Source organism: Saccostrea cucullata, unplaced genomic scaffold, assembly GCF_032062105.1.
Source record: "Saccostrea cucullata isolate Sc308-1 unplaced genomic scaffold, CSIRO_AGI_Scuc_v1 ctg284, whole genome shotgun sequence".
NCBI classification, from domain to species: Eukaryota; Metazoa; Mollusca; class Bivalvia; order Ostreida; family Ostreidae; genus Saccostrea; species Saccostrea cuccullata.
Window position 1 is genome coordinate 68,224 of NW_026924831.1, and position 26,778 is coordinate 95,001.

Consider the following 26,778-nt stretch of genomic DNA (forward strand, 5'->3'; position numbering starts at 1 on the left):
AAGATCCCTCACTGCTCAAAGGCCCTGAGTGCCAAGCACTAGACAAAATATGTAGCTCTCCACCGGCAAGTGGTGGCGTCTCCATATGAGTGAAAAAATTCTCGAGAGGGACGTTAAACAACATTCAATCAATCAAAGTCAAGGGGTAAAAAATCAAAGCATTTTGGGAAACAGCTTGTTATGGGTAATGTACACGTCAAATGTGAAAGTCATATCTCTTCTCAATCAAAAGTTATGCGGAAATACAACATTTTTGAAAAGTAAGTTAAACTTAAAGGTCAAGGTCTAGGTCACAGAGTCAAAATTCATGATACATTTGGAAAGGTCTTATCACAGGTAATTTACATGCATGTATAATATGAATGCCGCATCTTTTCTCTTTCAAAATGATCAATTTAAAACAATTTATTTTGTTTTGAAAGTAGGTCAAACTACAGGGTCAAGAAAGGGTAAAAAAAATCATAGTGCTTTTAGAATGGTATTCTCACAGGTAAATACTAATACACATGTTTAATATGAAAGTACTGTATATATATGACCATGATGACCAAGTGTTAAATTTTTGTGACAGACTGACAAACAAATGAGATATAAAGTCCTACCTTTTGCAAAAAAAAGGGGACAATAAATGCCCTTGCTGTTCTTAAGAAGAAGATTTATGATGGAAAAATTCCCTTGCATATTTCTATGTACATTGGTTGAAATCGGCCCAGTGGTTCTAAAGAAGAAGTTGAAAATGTGTAAAGTTTGCAGACAAACAGATGGACGACAGACAAAACGTGATCAGGAAACCAGAAAAAGCTCAAATGAGCTAAAAACGTATGATTCACAAGTATTTGCAAAGGGTTACAGTTTCTAAAAAGCTGTTTTCCAAAATGTATGACATGTATCCATGTTGAAACAAGAGGCCCAGGGGCCACAGCGCTCACCTGAGCACATCGGCTAGGAAAAAGCACATATCAGATCAGAACTGAAAGTTAACGGAGGTTGGGGGGTTGATTTTAACCCCCCAGGGGATCATGGTTTGAACGAACTAGAATATACACTACCTGAAGATGATTCCATATAAATATTACTAATTATGGCTTTGAAGTACTTGAAAAGAAGATTTTAAAAGGTTTCCCTATACTGAGTATATATTCCTATGTAAAACTTTGGTCGGCCATTTTGGCCCCACCCTAGTGAATGCTTCCACATGAGTTTTATCTTTCCTGGCCAAGTGGTTCTTGAGAGGAATATTTTTAAAGATTTTTCCTATATATTCGTATGTAAAACTTTGATCGGCCGTTTTGGCCCCACCCTACCCCTGGGGGTCATGATTTGAACAAACTTGAATCTATACTACCTGAGGATGATTCCACATGAGTTTCATCTTTCCTGGCTAAGTTGTTCTTGAGAAGAAGATTTTTAAAGATTTGTCTTATAATATTACTCCTCTGTAAAACTTTGATTGGCCATTTTGGCCCCACCCTTTCCCCGGGGTCATGATTTGAACAAAATTGAATCTATACTACCTGAGGATGATTCCACAATAGTTTCATCTCTCCTGGCCTAGTAGTTCTTGAGGAGAAGATTTTTTTTAAAATGCCATTAATTTTTCTCTAATTCATAATTATCTCCCCTTAGAAAAGGGCATGGCCCTCATTTCAACAAACTTGAATTCCCTTTACCCAAGGATACTTTGTAGCAAGTTTGGATGAAATCGGCCCAGTGGAGAAGAAGATGAAAATGTGAAAAGTTTACAACAACAACGACGACGACAACGATAACAACGACGTCAGACAACGGAAAAATTTTGATCAGAAAAGCTCACTTGAGCCTCCGGCTCAGGTGAGCTAAAAACTACACATTTCAGAAAACGGTATGATTGAATATAATAGTTAATCAAGGTGCAATATAAGGCTAAACTGATATAGCTAATTCAACCGCAGAGCTTAGTCAATTCTAATATGCACAACCTTTTCGTTTTCGCTCTTTTATAATATTTTTTTTTAAAAATGTTAATATCGTCATGTCTGATTAGAGGGAGAACTAGAGATATGACCAGAAGTATATCTGTTGAATATAAAATGTGTACATGTATACTGTGTGCTTTTTTTTAGCTCAGCTGAGCCGAAGGCTCAAGTAAGCTTTTCTGATCAAAATTTGTCCGTTGTTTGTCGTTGTAGTCGTAAACTTTTCACATTTTCATCTTCTTCTCAAGAACCACTGGGCCAATTTCAACCAAACTTGCCACAAAGTATCCTTAAGTAAATGGGCTCAAGCCCTCTTCCAAGGGGAGATAATTATGAATTAATGAAAAATAAATGGCATCTTTTAAAAAATCTTCTTCTCCAGAACCATTGAGCCAGGAAAGATGAAACTCATATCCTCAGGTATTGTAGATTCAGGTTTGTTAAATCAGGACCCCAGGGAGTAGGGCAGGGCCACAATGGCCTATCACAGGTTAACATAGGAATATAAAGAAAAAAACTTAAAAAATCTTCTTCTCCAGAGCAACTGGGCTAGGAAAGATGAAACTCAAGTGGAAGCATCCTCAGGTAGTGTAGATTCAAATTTGTTAAAATCAGTACCCCCGGGGGTAGGGCGGGGCCACAATGGCTGATCAAAGTTTTACATGGGAATATATAGGAAAAATCTTTAAATATCTTCTTTTCCAGAACCACTGGGCCAGGAAAGATGAACCTCATGTAAAAGCGTCCTCAGGTAGTGTAAATTCAATTTTTCACAAATCATGACCCCCGGGGGTAGGGCGGGACCACAATGGCTGATCAAAGTTTAACACAGGAATACATAGTATTTTTGTATCATCTTCTCCAGAACCACTGGGCCGGTAAAAATTAAACTTATATGGAAGCATTCTCTGGTAGTGTAGAAGCTTTTTTAAAATCATGACCCCCGGGGTGAGGGCCGGGCCACAACTGACGATCAAAGATTAACATAGGAATATATAAGAAAAATCTTTTAAAATGTTCTTCTCAAGAAACTACTGGGCCTGGAAAGATGAACCCTGTGTGAAAACATCCTCAGGGAGTGTAGATTCAAATTTGTTCAAATCATAACCCCCAGGGGTAGGGAGGGGCCACAACTGACGATCAAAGTTTTGCATAGGATTATGTAGGAAAATCGTTAAATTTTTTTTTCTCCAGAACCACTGTGCCAGTAAAAATTAAACTTATAAGGAAGCATCCTCAGGTAGTGTAGATTCAATTTTGTTCAAAATCATGCCCCGGTAGGGCCAGGCCACAATTGACGATCAAAGTTTTACAAGGGAATGTATAGGAAAAATCTTTGAAAATCCTCTTCTCAAGAACCACTGGGCCAGGAAAGATGAAACTTATGTGAAAACATCTTCAGGTAGTGTTAGATTCAAGTTTTTTCAAAACATGATCCCCAGGGTAGGGCGGGACCACAACTGACGATTAAAGTTTTACATAGGAATGAATACATCGGGATTTTTTTAACTCTTCTTTTTAAGAACCACAAAGCATGATTGGTCATTGATCATATCCTTTTGTAAGCATCCTCACGTAGTGTTGAATCAAGTGTTGTTTAAGTCATGAATGAGAAGTATTTGGGTAGGGTTGGCAACAATTGGGGATCAATGTTTTTGCTTAGAAATATTAAGGAATTTTTTTCTTAAGAACAGAAAAGCCATGTTTAATCATATTGATATGGAGGCATCTTCAGGTAGTACAAAGTCATACTGGTTCAAATGAGGGTTCCCATGGATAGGGCTTGGCCACGGTGAAGGGGGGGGGGGTTCAGATGAACAAATAGGAAAATTATTACCTCAAAAACAGCAAAGGCATTTGTTGTATGGGAGGATTATCAGGTAGTTGGAAGTTTAAAATCCCAGACCCCCCATGTAAACTTCTCAATACTGAAGTAATTTTTACATTTATTTCCTAGCCAAGTGCTCAGGTAAGCGATGTGGCCCATGGGTCTCTTGTTATAATTAGACTCATTATAAAGATTACAAAGATGTGTTTTGCAAAGATTTTTTTTTAATTTCTTAATGAAAATTATACACACCTGCACAATTTTCACAAGTGGTAATATTATTATAGTAAACAATAGTAAAGTTCAAATTAAAATAGTTTACCAATTTGAAAATATATAGAAGTTTCAAAGTTACCAAGATAGTATTTTCAAAGTTTAGTAATCATTATAATGACATACTAAGCAGCATTCATATATGAAAGTATCAAAGTTATCTTAATCAGTAATTCTCGAATAATCGCAATTCGGTTTATGCTGCAATACCGCCATGATCTTTCAAGATATCGATGAGCAAACAAAAACATCCAAAATGTTAGAGGTAGGATTAGTAAGCATCCACTATCTACCAGCCACATCCGCTGTCTGTTCCTTGTCATGATCGGATAAAAGGATAAAGAAAAATTCGTATATATTTTAGGTAGGTAAATAATGGCTGAATAAATTAATGTGAAAAAAGTCAGTAAGCCTTAGACCTTGTTTGTCAATAGTTTGTTTTTTCTATGGTTGATACAATGACCTTGAAAGCAAGTAGAATCTAACATAAAATCGAATGGTGACTGACGTTTTTATATCAATTGTTAGATCATGCTTTACACACTGAATTGTCTAAGGATTTTTTTTTGACCAATTCATGACAAGAAGAACACCAAGGGTGTAACTGGTCGAAGGGGATACTTACTTCTCCATAATGCCACTCTTATTAAACGCGCAAGTACTCTGAAGTTGATATCTAATGGATGAAAGAGTTCCTCAATGAAATAAAATTATGAAGTCTTTGGTTTTCCAACAAACAGTTGGAATTCCGTTGGACACTTATCATGCTCTTTATTAGGTGACTTTTTTTATATTCCTATGAAGCAGAAAGCCTCTACATGAGAAGAGGAAAACATTCACTTGCTGTGGCTTTCAATTCGACATTTAGATATATCGACGATTTTTTATCAATTAACGATAGTAATTTTCATTCTTACGTCGACTCAATATATCCAAGTGAACTTGAAATAAAAGACATTACAGAGTCTGCGACTTCTGTTTCATATCTGGATGTTTTGCGGACTTAATAGAGAAGAGAGAATACAAGGGCCAACTAACAACTAAATTGTATGACAATCAAGATGACTTCAGCTTTTCCATCTCCAACTTTATTTATATTGTAACATTCTACTTTCATTTGCTTATGGTGTTAATTTCTCCCAGATTATGCGCTACTCAAGAACTGGCTCTAGTACGGTCAATTTTTAAATCGCGACAGGCGACTCTGTTATAAGTTGGTGCTACAGGAATCTCAACAACCTCATTAAAATACATAAAAATAATGAACTAAATTTTTGAGGGTCTTTATAATTACTGTGTTAGCACATGTAACCTATCATTGGGTCGTATTTTGGGTGATCCTGTTTAAAGATAAATGTTCGACATTGTTTTATACTAGACTTGACTAGGCAATGTATTTTTTGGCTCACGGTGGTATGTGACCAGTCAACAGGGGATTCTTTCTCCTCCTTGGCACCTGATCTCACTTCTAGAACTCTAGGGGACCGTGTTTTTTGCCTTCATCACAGATTTGTTTTATTATTTTTTTTAGATCGAAAACTGTTCGTTATTTTCACTTTTTACATTGTTAGCAAATATAACATTGGGATCGTATTTTAGTGTAGATATTTTCTGTCATTTGTTAGGCCGTTTTTTTATGCAAACTTTGCCTCGGGAATATTACATTTGTCAGCATTTTCGGGATCTTTGTACGCTTCTATTGCATGTGATCTAAAACTAATTCATGTTACATGCAAGGTACTCATTACTATTTTCGGATTTATGGTAAACCTGTTAATCAGTAATTTTACCGTGAGACAGAGACATCAGACTGAAAATCCTTCTCTCAAATTCCTAAGGTGACAATAATGAAATTCTAATGCTAAATCACAGTATCTTCAGTTCTGCAGACAATCTTTTAGGGTAACTTCTTTCATTTTTTAAAGCATTGAAGTTCACGAAAGATGTTAACAGCAAAAGAAGGTACGAGATTAAAGTTTAATCTAAATTGATTAACATGAGTAATGAATATTTTTTTAAACAAATTTTACCTTTGTCAATGAAATCCATAGCACGGATTTTTTAAAAATAAAATTAGCTGGTCAAAGGAACTAGATCAGTCATTTTTAGAATGAAGTATTCGCTTGCCAATTTACGCCTGGTTAATTAACGTCCTATATTCTACTGAACTTTTCTAAGAAAGCAGAGGTGTTGATAAGATTCAATTACATAATAATCTCAACAACATTAAAATTCAACAGGATTGCCACGTTTTAAAACCAGTTTTAAATGATATTCTGAGACTTGTAGCCTGCTGCTCAAGTAGTTGCATCAGTCTTTATCTAAATAAAATTTTATGTGAACAGTTTGTACTTGAATCCCAGCTACCAACTGCATTTGTCTGACACGTTCAATAGATCTGCTGAGGGCTCTGAGCGGGGATGCTTACTTTTCTGTGGCACCTGATCCTACCTACATGTATGATATTTAGAGGCCCGTTTTACTCTGTTCCTGATCCGTATTGTTCCAGTGATATTGTGAGCTTGATTTTTGGTTGTTTCATTTGCTTTTTTTTCATTCATTTCAGACAATCAATTTTGTATTATTTTTTACCAGTAGTTTAGAATACTGTGTCAAAACCAATGGCTATATCAATGCATTATCATAAGAAAGTTAATTAAATGATTGTTTTTTTACGTCCTTTTTGCGTCTCTTCCCAAAGACACGTCACCTTCACTTAAAATATTGGTTGCTTGGTGAAGGAAGCACTACCCATGTGTACATCATAGATTTCTTCGAAAGGAAATGAAGAATATGGAGATAACGAACTGCATTCAAGCTCAAAATTTAAAGTCCATAAAACAATACAAAAGAGCAGCAGAGAAAACACGGACCTCGAAAACCTCAAAGGTGGGATCAGGTGCCATGCAGGAGTGAGCATCCCCTGCCGACCGGTAACACCCGCCGTGTGCTGTGTCATGATAGGGAAATAAAGGGAAAATCCGTAGTCAATTCAGTGTATAAATAATGGACTAACAATAAGTATGGAAAACATCAGTCAGCATTAGACTCAATGATCAATTGTATTTGCTGACAAGGTCATTGTATCGACCATAGAACTTACGAAATGATGACTTTAAACGAGACTGCCGAAATTCTTGTTTTTTCAACTTGTTTCAATAATTTACCTCGTTTTAGAAATTGTTCATACGTAGAGCATGCTCTTACATATCGAATCAACTGAGAGATATATAAACTCTGTATACAGGATGAAGGTATATTGCTGCATAAGCAGTGGAAGTTGACGATTGATCAAGTTTGTCACAGAGCTTGGTTGTTAGATTAACATTGACGTTTTTTTCAAGTAAACTATACAAATATGAAATAGATTTGTCAGAATCTGTGGTATCTTTTATCTCAAGCTCACCAGGTTATATTGTATCGACATAGAATGGAAATAACCATTGATAATACACAATATGTCGTTGATGTATCTAAATGTCGAGTTGAAAGCCACAGCAAGTGTTTTCTTCTTTTCACCAATAAGATTTTGCACAAACTCTGCTTCAAATGAATACAATAATAGGTTTGCTCATAACGGGGAGCAATTGGTACCCATGGGAATTCCAATAATTTGTTGAAAGACCTGTTCTACAAAAGAGACATGGATATTATAAAACCAAATAACATGCAAGTTTCTTTCCAAATTTTAATTACAATATGTATATTTCACATTCTCACAATCACATATTTACTAAGAAGTTTAACATACACACTCACACAGTATCATTAGTTTCACACAGCTATCTACATGTATTTATAGTAACAATCACATATCTAGTCATGAAGCTTATTTCATGTTAATATCAACTGATGCAACTACAAATTAACAAAGGATCAAAAATCCTAACATGCACAATTAAGGCAACAGAATATTTTTTTTTAATTTAACATTTACACAAGTATTTCAACTCACTGCAGTTGGATTTTTTAGGAATGTTTATATATAAGAGACATGCATAATTTCAAGCTAATTTTGCCCACAACCCAAACAAAAATTAACAAAAAATTATCATAACTCCATAATAATTTCTTAATACCAGAGTTGTGGGCTAATGTTAATATTTAAAATATTTTGGGTCATATTACATGTTTCTGTAAAGATATAAACAAAAAATCGAAACTGTTTTTACTAAAATCTCAATACTTGAAACATGTATTAAACCCACTATTAAGTTTTGTAAACATCCATGACAGCTAACAAAGCATGCCATTTTTAGAATTTTAAAATCTTTTTTAAAAAGACTGAAAGCATTTAATAGCATACACTTTTGTGTTCAACTTCAAAATATTATCATCATCATAAAACATTTCATTTCAAAATGTTTTAAAACAAAGTACATCAATAATTTTAATAAGCCATCTTTGTTGCACAAATTTAACAAACAAAAAAAAACCATATCACAGATAAGCTTATAACTTTGATCTCTGGCGAGTGTGTACGCAATTGAAAATTAATTCGATTAAACAAGGTATAAGCTTATGGCACAAAAACCTTAAAGCCATTTTTACAGGATAAGCTTTTTTTTCTTACTTTAAATTTCTATATGAAATACATTTAAAAATTCAACAGAGACTAAAATGAGCTATTGTCCAAATAAACAAATTTATAAAATTCCGATTCATTTCATATACATACCATTTTAATCACAATTAAGACCTTTATATATGGTACATTATATATATAAGTGAAAAAAAATAAACCCTGCTTATGGTACATATATAATACCAAAAGTGCCACTTTTCAAAAACTCAAATTAATTGAAATTGTGATGAACAAGCAAGATGTCTATGTCAGGCTAACAAGAGATTTGTTTTTGTGTTAAATTCATTTAATATGTAGATGGTCCCGCTGAGCAGAAATAATTCAAGTAAGTAAACATGACTGGAATGAAAAATTTATCACAGTTATCAGGATTTTGCAAAAAAAAAAGAAGTTTTATTTTTGTTTTTTGACCTTACATAACTCGATCTATTTTTGAAACATATTTTTTATGAGAAGAAAAATCACTCAGGACCAGGGACCCATTTTATAAATAAAGAACTTATGACTAAGACCAAAAACTATAGTTGATTGTAAATGTTTGCAAAATTAATGATTTTGTTTGAAATTCCTAGATAAAAATACCTTGTTAAATTCTTTTTAAAAAGAATACACTTCTTTTCACATCAATGAAAAACAGCAGGTATTCAGCATAGTTTTATATTGGTCTTAGTTGTAAGTTCTTTTGTAAAATGGGCCCCAGAACAAATGTTAAAATGTGACTGAAAATTAAAAGGGACATTCTTTATAATTACAAACATATGCCCCAATTCCTTCAGCATTATATATGGGATCTAGAATATGTAGCAATCATTATAAAATTGTTAGTGTAATCTTTTCTTGGCAGCTTAAATAATTAAATGGAAAAACAACCTTTTTTAGCAACTTTCATATTCAACTCACAGAAGAAAAAATCAACCAATGGAAATTAATTACTATAATGTTATTTTACTAATAAAAGAATTCAATTTAGAGGTTTCTATAAAGTTACCCTTCTTATCATTTTCCTTTTAAAAATCTATTCCTAGCTACTTTTAATATTTTGGAAGAAGTAATTATCAAATTTATGCCTAAGAGAAATCCAAAAATCTCTGCATAACATACATTCTTTCTATATATATGTATCATAAATATCACATAACAGAAACTGAATGTTACAAAATTCTTCTCATCTGAGCACTATCTATAAGATGCAAAACTATCAATGACAAATCTATTGTCACATAATATTTTCTGCACCAGTTTTGAATATTTTTTTATGGAATGTCTGCCCTAGAAGTAAATTTGATTACAAGAGTATACAAGAGTCGTTTGATTTTTTGATCAGTTTTCCTTTTTATCGCCAACATAAAAACATATACACAGTCCTAAATAAATCCTAATATACAGAAATCTGATGAATCTGTAATATAACATAAAATAATTTTTACCTAAACAAAATATTGAATGTAAGAAGAATGGTCATATCTTGAAGTCCTTAAAACTAATATCTGTATCCATAGTAATCTACATAAACAAAAGCATTGGACTGCTTCATAGCTTTCAGAGCCGAGAGGTTTTTACGAGTTTTCTTCGCTGCCAGGCGATTTAGTCGGTGTTGTTGTTGTTCCATGAACCGAGCCCTTCTGGACTCCGAATTCTTTTTCCTAATCCATCTGTAACAACAAAGCTTATTAATTAGCACTATACCAAAAACATTTCTTTTGCAAAATCTTTTATCACAGTGACACTCAAACTTCCAAAAGCCTCGCAGACTAGTTTTTGATTCTTTGGGAATTTTTCGGATTTAAAAGTCTGGCTTCTTGCAGTGGAAGAAAATTCTTCAAAGGGGTTACTAAATTTTTTTGATTTGATGATTTTTCTGTCAAAATCGGAAAGCGTCGGAAAAGACTACAGCTCTCCGAAGCGTGTTAGCCTTCTTGCTTCTCCTTGCCATCAATCTTTGAAGTTTAATTGCCTGGCGTTCGGTAGCACGCTTTTTCCGAATTTCCGCATTTTTTTGCCTAAGCCACCTGCAATGACGAAACAATTGTTACCACAAATTTTTACAGAAGAAAAGAAAATCTAAAAATCCAAATTAATTTTCATGACTCTTAAAATTTTTAACTATGACTAATACAATGTTATCAAAGCCAAAATACTTTCACACAACAACTGAAAATTTTCACAAAATCTACTTTCACACTTCAAAAACTTGGCCTTTTCTGGGTTGCTCAAGATTTACCATAACAATAAACTCAAATGATATCTGAAATTTGTGGTAAGCAAGAGTTTCATTCAATGCAAATTGGATTTTAAATGCAGTGGATTTTGATGGGGCACTGCATCAGTCAAAATGTTTTACACTGATTGCTGAACAGCATTTTCAGTGAGTGAAATAAAAAAAAAATGCTGAATATTTATATGGATGAATTAAAAGTGAATAAATGGTGATTGAAAACAATTGCAGTGAAATTTGTGATATTAAAAAAATCCTGGTAGGTTATACCAAAAATGAAAACCCTTTAGGTCAGTTGAACAAGCTTCATGCAATGTGCAATCTTATAAATATTAATTTTTAAAGAAAAAAATTCTGAGCTTGAAAAATAAAAAATGAAACAGAAAAGGCCATATTAGTAGTTAAAAATCACCGTTACTTCTGAAAATAAAAGGTACACACATACACAAGCATCACATGCTCTGGGTCAGCATGACCTTGGATGATGCTCATGGGATATTACAAGGTCATTTCTTGAATACTTTAAATTTCTCTCCCAATATGCAAACTTACTAAATCTTGAAAAATTGCAAATTTCTGTGCTTTAATAAAAATTATAATGGTTTCAGATATATATAATATAAAATATTTTTAAAAGCAGTTTTTACAATGATTTTATATGAAAAGTCATTATTTTTCTAAAAAATATGCTAGAAAAACAAAATGTTACTTTCGTGAAATCTTTATGTATACAAAATCAAACATGTTTGGACGGTAAATTGTTCTCACGACAATACTTTCTCTAATTGTAATTTGAAAGATGAACAAATAAATGAATAAACTATGTACCAAAAGACTATCTGGTGATTAAAAATGTAATTTCTAGTTTCAGATATAATATAAAATTTGCTAAATCACAAGTCAATAAAAATATCACTGATTTCTAAGTAAATTGTTCTGAAATATCTCTGATGACATAATTATGAATTTTCTGGTGATAAAAAATGTAATTTCATAATTCATTAAAAGTATACTAAAATTTCTAGCAACTATTCATCGATATATCTCCAACTATCAAATATTAGCTGTTTAAAGAAGCCAAAAATTTGGAAAAAAAACTTACTGGAGGTGGGGATTCAGGAAAGCATCATTAGGAATAACAACGTCAGACATACACAGTAAGGTTTTTTAAGCACACTTGCATACAGGGTAAAGACTTACTGTCTGAAGGCCTGGTCACATTCCTGCCGCGAGCGGATGTAGAAGCCATCTGTGGATTCCATCTCTTCCCGCTTCTTCAGCAGTTTCTCCTGTTTTTGTTGTTTCTGTTTGCTCTTCAGCCAAGTTGAGTAAGCCTCCTTGACCTGTTCATCCTGAAATTAAAGTATAAATTTTTGGAACTTTTTTATACAATTGATTAATATGTAGGAGAGGGTGAGAAGAAAAGTGGGGGGGGGGGGGACGCTGGAGTTATTCTGTATCTTCTCTGAAAAATGATTCACTCAGAAATTTCTTTAAATAAGAGATCGATTTTAAATACAATTCAGTTTTTGAGTAATTTGATTGTAAAGAAGCATTTTATTTTTCAAAAATTTTAAATCTTAAAAATAATACTTAGAAAATGGAATTCAAATATTTTTTTTTAGGTACTAATTAAGTAATCTAATTGCCCAGTATAGAACTTATATAACCTCTGCAATGTGCATGTGATACTTGCTTGACAAAATTATCAGTTTGCATGAAATAAAAAACTTTTAAAAAACACATGTCTATCCTTGTAGATGTCAACTTTCTTTAATGGTCTGCATGTTTGACATGACAGAATGAATTTTAAATGCTAAAAGAAATTAAGAAAAAGAAATTGATCTCTTAAATAAAGAATCAAGCTGGTAAAATTGAAGGTAAAAAAAATAATTAATTAAGAAAATAATGCAGATTATCAAATTATATTAAATCAGAACATCTAATTCATCTGAAAAATGACAAATGAGGTTTGACTTATTCAACTGAGTGGTTTTGTTTTGCCATAAATAAAGGCCCTTCTTTCAACCAGTATTCATGTTTTGGAATACTTTATCTAGCTATCTGCTTGATCTTTGCCAATTAAAGACTTGTAATATACTATGTATAAACTGTATAATTCAATTACTTGTAAAGATCACAGGTAATCTGTTATATATTAATTACTTGATAGTTCATTAGCAAGAATAAATTCTGAAAAAAACAGAATGAGCAGTGAAAGTTATATTGATAACAAATCTGAAATTATATATTAATAATATTTGCATGAATTATTACATAGTGCGTCAATCAGCAAGTCAGCAGTGGTGCATTTTGTCAAAGACTCATCAGTTGTACTATTAATTCAAGTGAAAAAAAAATCATTTCTAGTCCAGATTTTAATAGCTTAATTACCATTGCTCTCTCTTACAGAATTTGGGAAATGGGAATATGCAACCATGATTTATTAGATTGATTCAGACGTGAATAGGAAACCATTATTTCCAACAACCCTGAGATGATGTTGATGATGTAGAGTCAAAAGCTACATTTATGATGCTTATCCAAGTTCTCAGCGTTAAAATTGCTTGGATGATGACAGTGAAACCACAGAGAGCATGTACTTTGTTGAAGTTATGATGAAACTGGATTTTCATAAAGGAAGTCAATAATACAATTATTTTCATATAAACTAGCTCATAAAACTTGTGATTTGTATATATAATTTTTTTTTCAATTATGAATTTTAAAGAAAAGTGATCAATAAAAAGAGCAATTGTTCAAAGAAAGGATTTGAAGGGTTTTTTTTATTATTATGAAAATACAATTGATACTAAAGATGTATATATCATAAAATATGTTAATTGTATTCATTAATTCAGGTGGTACATGTATATTTTTTCAGAACCAACCAAAACCAGAAATGATTTTTTTTTTTTTTGGAAACGCTGCTTGACTAGATTAAACTCATACAATTCCCACACTCTTTTCCAAGTTGTAAATTACAGTTTTGCCAAAGATTCTTTGCATCAAACTCCTATTCCTCATAAATGTGTCTGACCAATGCTGTGCAAGAAAAATACAAGCAGAAAAAAACTTAGACTATACTTGCTAAAAACTACCATTCTAAATGTTTTTATGTCCCACTAAACCAGAGGCAAAGTGGTAGTGTTTTAAAAATTGTGGATCAGTTTAAATTTTGGCCAATTTAAATTTGATGAAATTTGCATGAGTTATAAAATTTTTTTTTCCTTTCACCAGACTAATAAAATGTATCTATTTTACCCCCAAAAGCAATATACTATATAGTAAGCATACAAAAAAAATTATGACACAGTCTTGAATTTTCAGAACAGTAATACACCTCTTCAACAAAATGTGCAATTGTATAATTATGAAGTACAAAGTGGGCCATTTTGAGAACCCCAACAACAAAGTTTGATGGAAACCATAAACATGATAAATGTATATTCCCTGGCAAATTTGTCTGTTTGCCTGTGAGTAAGAGAGCTGAAAATATAGTACTATCAAATATAATTTATAAAAATATATACTTTAGGACCATTTTTCTTAAACTTTTGTTCCAAATGGAAGAAAAGCATCATGCTTACTACTCTTTGCATCTAGAATTAGTACTCTTTGATCTAGTGAATTTAAGTTTGCCTTTTTTCTGGAGACCTTCTGGAACTTAAAATAGAATGTCCTTAAAATCTGATGTGTTCAAACTAATTTGCAAATTAAGCACTGTTTCACTTAGCAATGAATAACACATTAATGCAAACAACCATTCACCATACGAAAAAAATGACTGTCCAAGGAATGGAATTTTTAAAAGTTCATATTTAGTAATAAAATTGTAATTATGGTACAATTATGTTATTAATGAGACTTCATATTCTTATGAAAACTCAACAAATACAATAATAAAATTCACAACCCCTAATTGAAAAAAGACATTTTGAGAATTAACTCTTATGATTTTTATGAGAATATCTACTTTTTGCATGCACTTCAAAGCCAAAGGACTACTTGAATTCATGTATCAATTTATGAAACTTATTTAATATATTATGCAAATGTCAGTGAATTGAAATTGGTATATTATTTAGAATTCAAATTTTTGTCATTCTCTGCACTTCATGCAATAAATCAACATTATTAAATAAAGGTACCACTAAAATTTTAAAAAATCTTAATATATAAATTTTCAATTTTTCTCTCCAATTTGCATGAAACATCTCTTTTTAATTTCAGTTCACATGAAAAAGAAAAGACATGCAGCCAAAGTGTCTCGAAACTTGACATTCAAAATAAACAATCAAAAAGCAAACAGTAACAATTATATTGTGTTGATTTATCTCTATGCAAATTTACATTAAATGAATTATGAGGCCACATATATAGTAGAAATTCTCTTAATAAGTTTAAATTATACATTTAATTTCAATCAACTTGAAGTTTAATTATATACATTTTTTAAAAATTCCTAATACCGGTACTCTGTTTTAATTAACTGAAAATCTTCTAAGTATCAAAGAAATATATTTTTGTACTGTCCCAAATTGGAAAGTAATGACTTAACATTGCACCCTTTTGATTTCAACAGTGTTTAAAATTCCTACTTATGTAAAAAAAAATAATAAATATGGAACTGAAGTCAAAATAAAACTGCATTCCCAAAACAAAATCTTTCACACAAATTCATATGGTACAGATGTTATGATTTAGGCAATAAGGGATAGAAGGGAGACCCACAGTTGTTAGAAAATGTTCAAAAATCAAAAATTTTGTTCATTGATAATGGTTTATTTTTTCTACCACAAATATTTTTGTTCTTCTTTAATTTATTTGACCTAAAAACTGGAATATGACTGATTTTTTTAAAAAAAAAAGGTTTTTATTAAATTATACAGTTCAGCTTGGATATCTTTATCTTCAATATCTCAAATCTATGGACAAGTTAAAGAGGATATTTACCTTTTTAAACTTGATCAACATCTTGAATTTTTGGGTATCTCAAAGATTTTTTTTAATTTAATATATTGCAAATTTTAATTCTTTAATTAGGGGAAAATAATAATTATTTCAAATTTTCCAACTATCCAAATAATATATTTTATGTTAATTACATGTACTGATGTTTGGAATTCAATATTCAATAGTGAAGAAGTGAAGCATTCCTTGAAATCAAATGCAAGCTTTGAGAAATCCATTAATCAAGGTAGCAAGTTGGCAGCTTTACTGCCCCCAGAGGGAGTATATCTGATAATATGTGTCACCGCTTGACCCCTACTAGCACTATCATTGGTCTAATTCCATTAATAACCTCTGGATCAATGTACAAATCCTGGTAGGAGATGAGGCCAATATTTCTGCTATCGCCCTACAGGAAAGGCAATATTCATAGATATGTAAAAGGCAAAATTTAGACTGATGACAGTTAAGGCAATATTTAGATTGTTAAAAGACATATTTTATTTAGTAAAAGTCAATGTTTGCACTTTTCATTCTCCTCTTCTTATCCAAAATATGGGAACTACTCAAATACCCCCCCCCCTTTTCCCCTCGTTTATACTGTAAAGCTTAATTATTACAAGTAGTGTAAAGCACTGCATGTAATATCACACAAGATTTCAAATTAAATTGAAAAACCTGTATTTTTCACCTATGTGAAGAAAAATTCAAATATATCAATTTCTTTGCAGAAAGTTCAATCTATTTACAGTTGAACAGTTTCTTTCTTTACAGAAAAAGTGGACAGCATGCCAAAATTTGTAACATAATTCTGAAAGGATTGCCTCAATTCATAAGATATCGATTTTAATGCAGAGAATGCCTTTCATTTTTATTGCTGCTTAATTAAGCTTAAAAACTTTTCATATATCTGATTTCAATTCTTTAAAATATAACCGAAGTTTTCACATTTCAAAAGTTGTTATAAAGAAAATTTACCCCAAAAAATTTGAATTGAAAGATATTTTATAACGAAATAGGATTTTCGACTTTGGGCAACTTTTAATATTTGGCTCTCAACTTTTTCAGGTAAGTAAAAAAAAAATTTTCTCAGGTTGGCCCCCCCACTTTCAAAAACGATGCTACGTGCCTGTAATTTATCTGATTTCAATTTATTTTAAATGACTACTTTTTTCCTTTTTAAAAATGAAATAAACCTGCAGATAAAAACTGAATATTTTGCAACAAGTCCTACCATGCTCTCTACCACAAGCTTGCAGTTGTTTCCACAGAACTTAATATTATACAATATTATACTGTGGGGCATTTTTTCGCCCTTATTTTTAGATTTTTAACAATTCTAATTTTAAATTAGATTATGACCCATATATTTCAATGGAAATAATGTTTTTCTCTTTTAAGAGTTATCTTATGCATGTCAGAAGGGATAACTTGCAGATTTTCAAAAATTTTGTTTTTAAAAAATGTTTTTTAAACCTTTATGTTTTACTAAATCCTTGAACACATATCTTCAAAATCAAATACATGTACTTCAAATGGAATTCTTGAGCAATTAATCAATATTTTTTTAATGTTTTATTCATAATTCTCCCAAAAAAGCACAGAATAAAAAATCGACCATTTCATTAGATTAAATATCTGCAAGTTTTATATAAACATATTTCAAGAATAGCAATTTCAATACATATTTTTTTTGTTTTAAAAATCCAAAGCACGGACAATATTGACAAAAAGGAATAATTTTTTTTTTCTTTTGTCCCGGATTGTCTGATCTTTGTCTTTTTGATATTTTACCTGGTCTTCGCTTTGGGGTAGAGATTCGTACGATTCCATGTCTGAGTTGCTACCATGGGATTGCTGCTAGAACAGATTCACAAAATAGACATCAGAGCCACGCACAGAAACACATACAGACACACACACAGACACACACACAAACACACGCAGCAATATCTTAAGTTGACATTTTTCACATGGCTATTATCAAGTAGTATGTAAAGAATCATTTTATTTCCTATCACAAAAAATTCAGATCAGGAGATTTGGGCACTTTGCAGCAACCTAATACATCAGTCAAGCCTGGACATAACATTTCTGACTCTCTGTCACAATAAAGCTTTATCAAATTTGTTGAAGGAAGAAGGACTTTAAAACATATTGCATGTTTCTATACTAGAATTGGGTAATAAGAGGGAATGAATAAGGTGGGTGGAATGAGGGTAGGTGTAACTGTGTGATATGTTAATTGTGAAACAAACGTGATAACCATGTACTGGAATTTACATATACTAATTTCTTTGTATAGTTTTGCACAATGACATATGGAAAATTTAACATTACAATCATAAGTAAATGCCATAAGTATTTATTAACATCAAATTTACGGGTACAAATAATCCTATTTTACTGTTTTTAAAAGCAACATTATATTCATGATTTGGAGCACATAAGATTGTATGCACCATTATATGAATTCAATCAAAATATGAACATAAATATAGAATAAATTGTCTCTTAATTTGAGTCTACATGCTACCTACTTTTACAATTAAATTATTTGTATTCATTATAAATTCAATGTGTAACTATTTATTTTGATTGATTTTGAACTGACCAATAAATTTATTTACTGTCTACCTGTAGGTAATTTAGACCAAATGTAAGAAAAAGCCCATGAGATGGATGTCAACTTAATTAATTTCACAACAGATAAAGTTAAAATCCCAATTTTACAATAAATATATATGATACAAATTAAAAAGCTCACAAAGAAAGACAACTCTGTTACATACATGATAAAGTCTTCAAAATGTTAAAGAATCATGTCTAATTTGTCTATGTACATCCCCAATTAATTATTAAACGATTAATTAAATTATTTGATATTTGGAAACCAAAGGATAATAGTGCATGCAAGACAACATGCCTATATATAAAGACAAAGAGTTCAATACATTATACACACATGCACACCAAATGAATAACTGCAAGTTCATACATGTTCAGAATGTTTCAATGTATGAATTTCATTAAATCAAATTTAATTTTTTTAAAAATACAGATTTAATTGATTTTAAATTAACCATAATATGATAGTAAACACCTTCTTCTTTAACTGTTTTGAAATATACATTTTATCAAAAGTAAATCAATTAATGCTCACAAAATTATTTGCCAAAATTCAAAATTTCTTTCCTTGAAAAAATATCCCCCGATCCAACTCGCAGTCAACATTTGAAGTGCAACAAGCTAAGATGTTCAAAGACCACTTAAGACAAACAAAAGACATACTTCACAAAAACAGCACAACATAACTGGCAGAAACGTGAGAGTATTTCTACCAGTTTTTACACAGTGATCTCCCCTATCTTACCTGTCTGGGGGACTGTTTGCCTTTCTTTTTCTCCTCCTCCTCTCTCTGTTTTCGCACCCGAGCCTCCTCCCTCTTTTGACGAAGCCAAGCTTGAAACGCATCGTTGTTCTCTCTCTCCTGATATTCCTTTTCTTGTTTCTCCAGCTGCTTTCTTTCTCTCTCTCTTTGTTCTCGCTGTTTGGTCTGTTCTTCTACGAGTTTTTTATCATGCTGCGACATCGCATATGGCGAATTATAATTAAAGTCACCTAACACCGACCCTCTGTGTGTCCCCGCTGACGAGGCTCGCTGTTTCGATGACCCAGGTCGCGAGCGTCGGGAATTCCCGTTGGCGGTGGCGGGTCTCGGTTGAGAAGGCGGAGCAGGTTTGCGATTGAAATCACCGTTAGAATTTGAGTCCGTTGTGCTACTATTATTTATGTTTTCTTTATCACTACTGAAAACAGGTAAACCCATGTCCTTAGCCCTAACGTCATTTTCACTGACTAATTCGAATTTTCCATCACACTCGATTAAAACTTTTTTCTCATTGTTCTTCACTTCGTTTTCCTTGCCAGCTTCCTGAGACTGTGGAGTTCCTGAATTTTCTCGGGGCGTTTCTTCGTCTGGGTAGTCGGGAGGTGGAGCCACTAAGTCAACTAGATTAGCTTTAAATTTAATTTTAGAGTTACTTTTTTCCACAGGGGTTGGGTCATTGGCAAGTTCCTCGTTTAACGTTTTTAATCTTTCCTTGACATCATACTCTGGGGGATCTTCCTCTGAAATATAAAATTTGAAATCAAAATATGTCAGGCTAAGAATAACAGAAAAATACTACGATACATGGTTTTTTTTCATCAATGACTTTGAAATATTCTATTCAAATAGCTGTTAGCGCAATCCTTTGACTCTTTATAGTTTGCTCACATATATGGTGAATGACACAAATAGTTCATTTGCTGGTGACTTTTGAATTAACCTATGTTTTAAGACTTCCACACTCTTGAATTATATTGATAACGAGTCAACAAAATGGAGCCAGAAATGGGTTAGATATCATTGAGTATTGATAAATTGCAATGTGCTGAATTAAAAGAAATTCGGCTTTATCACAAACTTCTTTCAACTATGCCTATAAAGGCACAAGAAAAACTGAATATTCCCCTCTAAGACGCAAAAGGATATAAATTTACAAGATTTTATTTATTAAAAATTTCTGTATGGGATATTTTTCACTTGATTTGGTCCTTCTGCTTGATTAAAAACAAATCTCCACTTACCCGGTAATCCCATCTCACTCTTCAGGTACTCGATCTCTTTGAGGGCTCGTTTCTGGTCCTCGGTCAATGTGTAATCGTTTGGTTCCGAGTCCTCATCATCCGTCATTTTCTCTCGGGACGTTTCCTCCTCCTTCCTATCGGCCATCGCAGAACTCGGCCGTGAATCAACTTTATCACTGTCAGTGTCAACTTCAGTGTCTCTGTCACTTTTGGTCACTTTTTCCTCCTCCTTCTTTTCCTCTACATTTTCCTTCATTTCCTCTCTCTTTTCCTCCTTTCTTTCCTCTTTTTCCACTTTTACTTCTTCCCTTTTTTCCTCTTCTCTTGTTTCGTTCACTGTTTCATTTGGCTCCACTTTTTGATCTGTGTCAGCCTCTTTTTGGATTGGCTTCTCAGCCTCACTTTCATTTGATCTAATTGATGAGATTTCATCTTCTTCCTACAAGAAAAAACTTTTATCCTTAAGACAAAAACCCCTCACCTGACTGGGATGCCAGGCAAATACATCAAAAGTATTAAAATCAATGAGCTGAAAGTAATGCGGTCCAATCAATATTTCTTAGGCTGTAAATTTGTGAAGGCATTTTCCTTCCAGCAATTTCTGAGGACCTTACATGAAGAGATTATACATCTTCAAGAAATTAATTGTGTTCAGCAGGATCACTGATTTAATACTGTCTTAGAGAGAAATAATTTTTGCTTCCATCTGTTCTTTAAAATTCTTAATGACTTCAAAACATTAACAGTGAGCTCATTTTTTTTTCCATTTTTGAAATATTTGGCCAATTGGGTAATGAGTTATCTTCAAAAAGAGCTTTGTTTTGATCAGAAATGATATCATTCCTTATACATTATTTTCAAGAAAAAAAAAATCAAAATTTAAGAAATATAATAACAATATTTACTTCATGTAAATCAAAGGTAAAATATTTTAGCCAAATATTTTCCAAGTAGACAATATATTACAGCATAATATGATTCTATCTGAATTAACTCAATGAACATGAAAATTTAAAAGCCTTTATAATTCACTTTGTGGATTGTGTGTCTTGCCCATTTTAAATATTCCCTCAATGTACTTAGTAACATGCATGCAGGTAGCTAATGATAAATGTAAATATTTTAATTGTTGTGTTACATATCATTATCAGCAATGTAAGGGGCTGCTATTTATCGGGTCGAGAACTTTTAATTCAGGAGACATTAACTTACGCCAGTGATTGGTCGAAGATCCATAATAGTCTCTATGTCAACAGTCCTTGTATAAACTTAGAATTTACATGATAAACTTGAGAGTACCTGCTTTACTGCGGAAAAATATTTTTGTTTCCAGGAACTCTCCCCAACTGTTAAATTGGAGGTAAATCTTTAATGATAAGCGAGACGTTAATGACAAAATTACTGCAGAGAGGGCTTAACTCAACATTTAGGAATTCAAAAATTAAAAAAAAAAATAATGTAAATTTCTCTTTGATTTAAATACTTGTAGTCAATTGGTTAATAATAAGATTGTTTTCATTTTTTATCAATGTAACTAACAAACATAAGAAAAACATGAGGAGAATTTAAAGAGAAAGCAGCTCTTGTCTTCACACAATATTAAAATCAGGATCGGCAAGGTTAAATATTGACACAACTATTCAGTTTTTTTCAAAACGACTGTGCAAATTGATAGAGCTCTTCAAAGTCACATACATGTAGAAGAAGATTAAGGATTCTGGCAAACTGAAAAATGTCTATAACCATGATAACTGAACTTCCTCTTGTGTTTAAATTTAACAATCTAATGTTAACTTTTTCAAAGTGATCAAAGAAATAAAGCCTAAAATACAATATGCCTCATATTTGTATTTGCTTCTCATCTTCTATTTTTTAAAAATAAAAACATTATTCTTAGACATGTTAAAAATTCAACTGCAACTGAATAATTATCCAAAGTAAATTTTATTAGTCATGTACTGAATATTTGTTTAACTGCAGTTAACAATTGGTCTCTCTGCCATGCAATAAAAAAAAAAATTATATATAAATAAGTTAAATATATTTCGATTTTGATATTTATAGAAATTTTGAATCAATTAAATATAAACCAAACCATACTCTATTTGACTAATTTTTACCTTAAAAACTTCGTAAATATTTATGATTTTTATTTCCTCAAACTCTAAGTTCAAATTCCATTGTGTGATCCTCTAAATGACAGGTATTTATTCAGTTGGTGAATTAAAATTTTGAAAAGCATTTTATTGATCAACACTTAATAGGGCATACACTCTAGTCACTGTGGCAAATATCCAAGCTGATAAAAATCTAAAATAATCATTAATACACAGAGATAATGCTACACTGCTCTTTACACAAAAATGTTAACATTTAAAGCACTGATTGTATCGCTTTAATAAAGCACTTGTTACATATTCCACAAGAATTACTAAGCATTGTTTGTGTTTATGTGTGTGGGGGGGCAAGGGGGGGGGGGGGTGTTAAGGAGGAGCAACTAACCATCACAGAGACTGTGAATAAGTGCAAGTTTTTTTCTTTGAAAGATTTTGAAAATCAAAATTTGAAAAATCCTTGTAAATATGTATAAAAATATAAAACTATGGTACATTGCTTTACAATAAATACAATCTAGTAAACCTAGCTTGTTTGAACTTGGTGAACTTTTTCAGCAAAGAAACAAAATTACTATGAACTCTTTACCCCTTCCTGAAATAAGGTTCAATTAGTATTCTGAAGATAAAGCATAATTTTCCTTTATTCTTTCATTAAATATTGATAGATCTAGAGAAATAAAGATCCATGTATTCAATTTCCCCTTTATGGTACAATATTTTTAAAAGGATCATTCATTCATTTTCTGGATAGGAACATTACTTATTATTGGTAAATTATTATTTAATCCACAGTTAATTTTTCATCTGTTTATTTGGTTACTGTGTATATAATTAATAGACTCATAAATTTATATGCGTAGCGTAGAAACAATAGATTGAAAATTGGAAAGTGAAAAGAGCTGCCTAAATTCAAAGTATCAAAATTTATTATATGGTATTTCATCTATGTCAAATATAAGAAGCAATGATGTTGTTTGGTTAGCATTAACTTAGCAAATGCACTCAAGGAAAATTACAAAATGCATAATTTTTTTTCGAACGCCCCATCCCCAACCCCAACCCCCTACCCCCACCCTCAAAAAATAAACAGCAAACATCATCATCTGATCATGTAAGGAATTCTTACGTATCAATCTAGTTGTCTTAATTTAAAAACTCTGAGCTACCTTTTCATCTTCATTTTTTCTGGTGGCGATAAATGACTCTAATTCCTTGTCAATATCGTCGTCGTCATCTGGGACTTTTCTGCTGGAGTCCTCGTATGATGTAACCTGGATCTGAGGTGACTCCATGGTCGTCATGGCAACCCGTCACTCCCTAAAATTAATTAAAATTTGTTATACACATTTTGAAAAATTATAAAGGATTTGTCTGATAATTCATGTCTATTTCAATGACTTAAGATACATACACTTTTATAATTATAGGGATCATGAAACAATCACATAATTTTTCCCAAAGTCAATAACAATTTGATAAAGATCATATTGTTCAATGAACATGAAAAATTACATTCTAACATACCAATGCACAGTATATTTTCATTATACCTGAAGTATTTTAATATTTACTATTTATGTACTACAAACATTTCTCACATATTCACATTTTGGAAAAACAAAATTAAAAGTTGACCAAAGTACATCATATAAATGGACTAATACTGAAATCATGCAATACTATATTTTGTCAAACCTTCGATGTAGCATGTTTAGATAAATCACACTCATCTATCAAATGAAAGTTGTGCTGTATAACATGTCCACAATCAATTTGTATCACTCAGGTAATGGAGTCGTCAAGTGAAGGATGGTCAGAGAAAGGTGTCTCTTTAAATTAGCACTATAAATCATCCATTACATATTTAAATATTCAGTCGTGAAGAATCAACCATTCTCAATAATTGAAAAATCAATATACGGCAATTCACGATAAACGCGACCAATTCACACAATATAGCCTGATACTAAAGAGATACCATTATGTAAACACACTATAAAAAATTTAAAATTTAATGCATTTATTTTTTTATCAGGATATTATATAACTGAATATTTTTAGCAATACATCATCCCAATTCCCAGAAACTCCAACTCAAATTCTTTTGCCTTTCTTAGCATCCAAATCATTCAGTTTAAATAAACATGCAATGCATGAAACATGACTGGACAATAAACTCTAAAATATGATAAAATTAAAACAGATTCTGGAACTATAGAACTTATATCCTTAAATAAGCTGTTGACATTTCCATGTTTTTGTGGCTAAAATATAACACTTAAAATTCCTTCAGAGTTGTTTCCTGCATCTCAACATTGGTATCAAAATAATTCCTCAGTTTTTAATGTAGTGTGTTGTTTTTAAAATCATCAAAAAATCAGGGATCTTTGCATTTCAAATATTAAATGCTCAGGACATTTCAAAAATATTTTCAAATCCAGTGAAAATCAATCTGCAAAAAAATTCTTAAAATATGTTCATTTTTTCTTATCAGAACTGTCATAGAGATATAGCTTTCTCTTTTAATAACCCCTGTTAACAACATGAGAATTGCAATACACTTGCAAGTGCTAACAAACATGAACAACAGTTACACTCTAGATTATTGATCCTGTAACCTATAGATAATTGATGGTATTGGAATATTAAATCAGATGGCCAATAAAAAGTGGCTTTTAATAAAATGTTACAAAAATAAAACAGAGAGAAAAAAACAGATGAAAAAGAAATTCTACAGCAAATAACAACTCAATCAGGATAATTAACATCACTTTTAGAGTTTCATAAATGGACAAGATTGGTTAACCAATACATCCCTTGCATCCCAGAAAATGTTACACAACAGTTGTTAATGAGTATAACTAAAAGCAACAAAGTGATCATGCAGAGAAAAAATAATCAGTAATACAAATTATGCTGAATTTCTCATAATTTTTTTCATAGTGAAAATACAGTGAACTATGAAACATATTCCATTTTCAACATACAATGGACACAATACTAAAATCAAACTTTAATCAGAAGAGCTATATAGATCTTATTAATGTTACAGGCATAAAGCATTAAGATTAAATGAGATGCAAAGTATCAAATGAGACACAGTGTCAAGTTTGATATGGTGATTTACACCTGTCAAAGATCTGATCTTGTGGCTCTTTGTTGATCAAATTACTAAAAAACATTTGAAAAATTTATTTTCCTAAACCTTGATCTATATATTTATCTAGTACATATAATCTGATGTTTATAAAACTTGTAAAATATCCGATTTTAAATTAGTATACTGTTTATTCCTTATTTTCATGGAAAAATATTATCGCAAATGGGCTCTTTAATGTCAAATCGCTAGAATAAAATTTCGGGAATGGACTGTTGGTCAAGAGATTTTACATAGATTTCAGCATCATAAAAATAAAGGCAAGTAGTTTTATTTGGCTTGTGGTACTTCTCGCAAAATTATGCGATAATTAATTCCACGCATAGATTTAGGAATCTACAGTAGTCATAATTTGATTTTGTATATAATAAATAAATAAGCTTCATCACTCATCAGGGCACATATATCATGACACGGTGTGCAAATTACTTTTACAATGGCCTAAGTTTTCAAATACATTATAATTATCATTGTTGATTGACTAATAAATAATCTATCATATTTATTCAAAAAATGAGATGGAGAGGAAAGAAGTAGGTTTCCTCTTTAAAACATTGTAAAATTTCTCTTAAATACTGTATCTTAAAATGAATATTGTACACAAGCAAAAATGAAGGAAGCTTCATAAAATATTATGATTTTATATTGGGCCTCTAGTATACATCACTGTGTACTATGAAATAAACTTACATATTATTAATTTCAAATTTGCATAGGAATTGAACTTATACACACCTGTATCTGGCAATACCTGTCTTTAAATAATATGCACTTGTTGCATGCACTCAGAGTATGGTGCACAGAAGAACAAAACATTGCATGTCATGTCATGCAATGAAATTTGGTGCATAGAACAAGAATAATAATATATTTTTATGATTTTCTTTGATATATAAGTTGGATAATTACCTGTACTAAATAAACTTCATCAATGATATGATCTGCGGTCTAAACACAATAGTGTAATGAGATATCCAAGTTCTACGACACAGCTAATCCACTGTTTGGGATTGATGCCTTGGCAATGCTTCCAAATTTATCTATCCGCATTTTCGTATTACTG

The 26,778-nt window shown here is 31.6% G+C and overlaps 1 protein-coding gene across 4 annotated transcripts; it reads right to left on the reverse strand.

Annotated features, from left to right (window-relative positions):
• Nucleotides 1-10,043: 10,043 nt before the first annotated feature.
• On the reverse strand, nucleotides 10,044-26,771 carry LOC134267404 (coiled-coil domain-containing protein 181-like). Of its 4 annotated transcripts, none has more exons than XM_062749622.1 (7): nucleotides 24,254-24,498; nucleotides 23,725-23,875; nucleotides 20,442-20,880; nucleotides 19,183-19,940; nucleotides 17,604-17,669; nucleotides 12,057-12,208; nucleotides 10,044-10,293 (listed from the first exon to the last, which is right to left on the reverse strand). In XM_062749622.1, the coding sequence occupies exons 2-7, from the start codon at nucleotides 23,857-23,859 to the stop codon at nucleotides 10,122-10,124; spliced, it is 1,722 nt and encodes a 573-aa protein (XP_062605606.1). In that variant the 5' UTR covers nucleotides 23,860-23,875; nucleotides 24,254-24,498; the 3' UTR covers nucleotides 10,044-10,121. The 4 variants fall into 4 exon arrangements, with proteins under 4 accessions (XP_062605606.1, XP_062605608.1, XP_062605605.1 ...); XM_062749621.1 differs by lacking the exon at nucleotides 24,254-24,498 and adding an exon at nucleotides 26,625-26,771 and having other exon boundaries at nucleotides 10,046-10,293; XM_062749623.1 differs by lacking the exon at nucleotides 24,254-24,498 and adding an exon at nucleotides 26,625-26,771 and having other exon boundaries at nucleotides 10,247-10,650.
• Nucleotides 26,772-26,778: the final 7 nt, after the last annotated feature.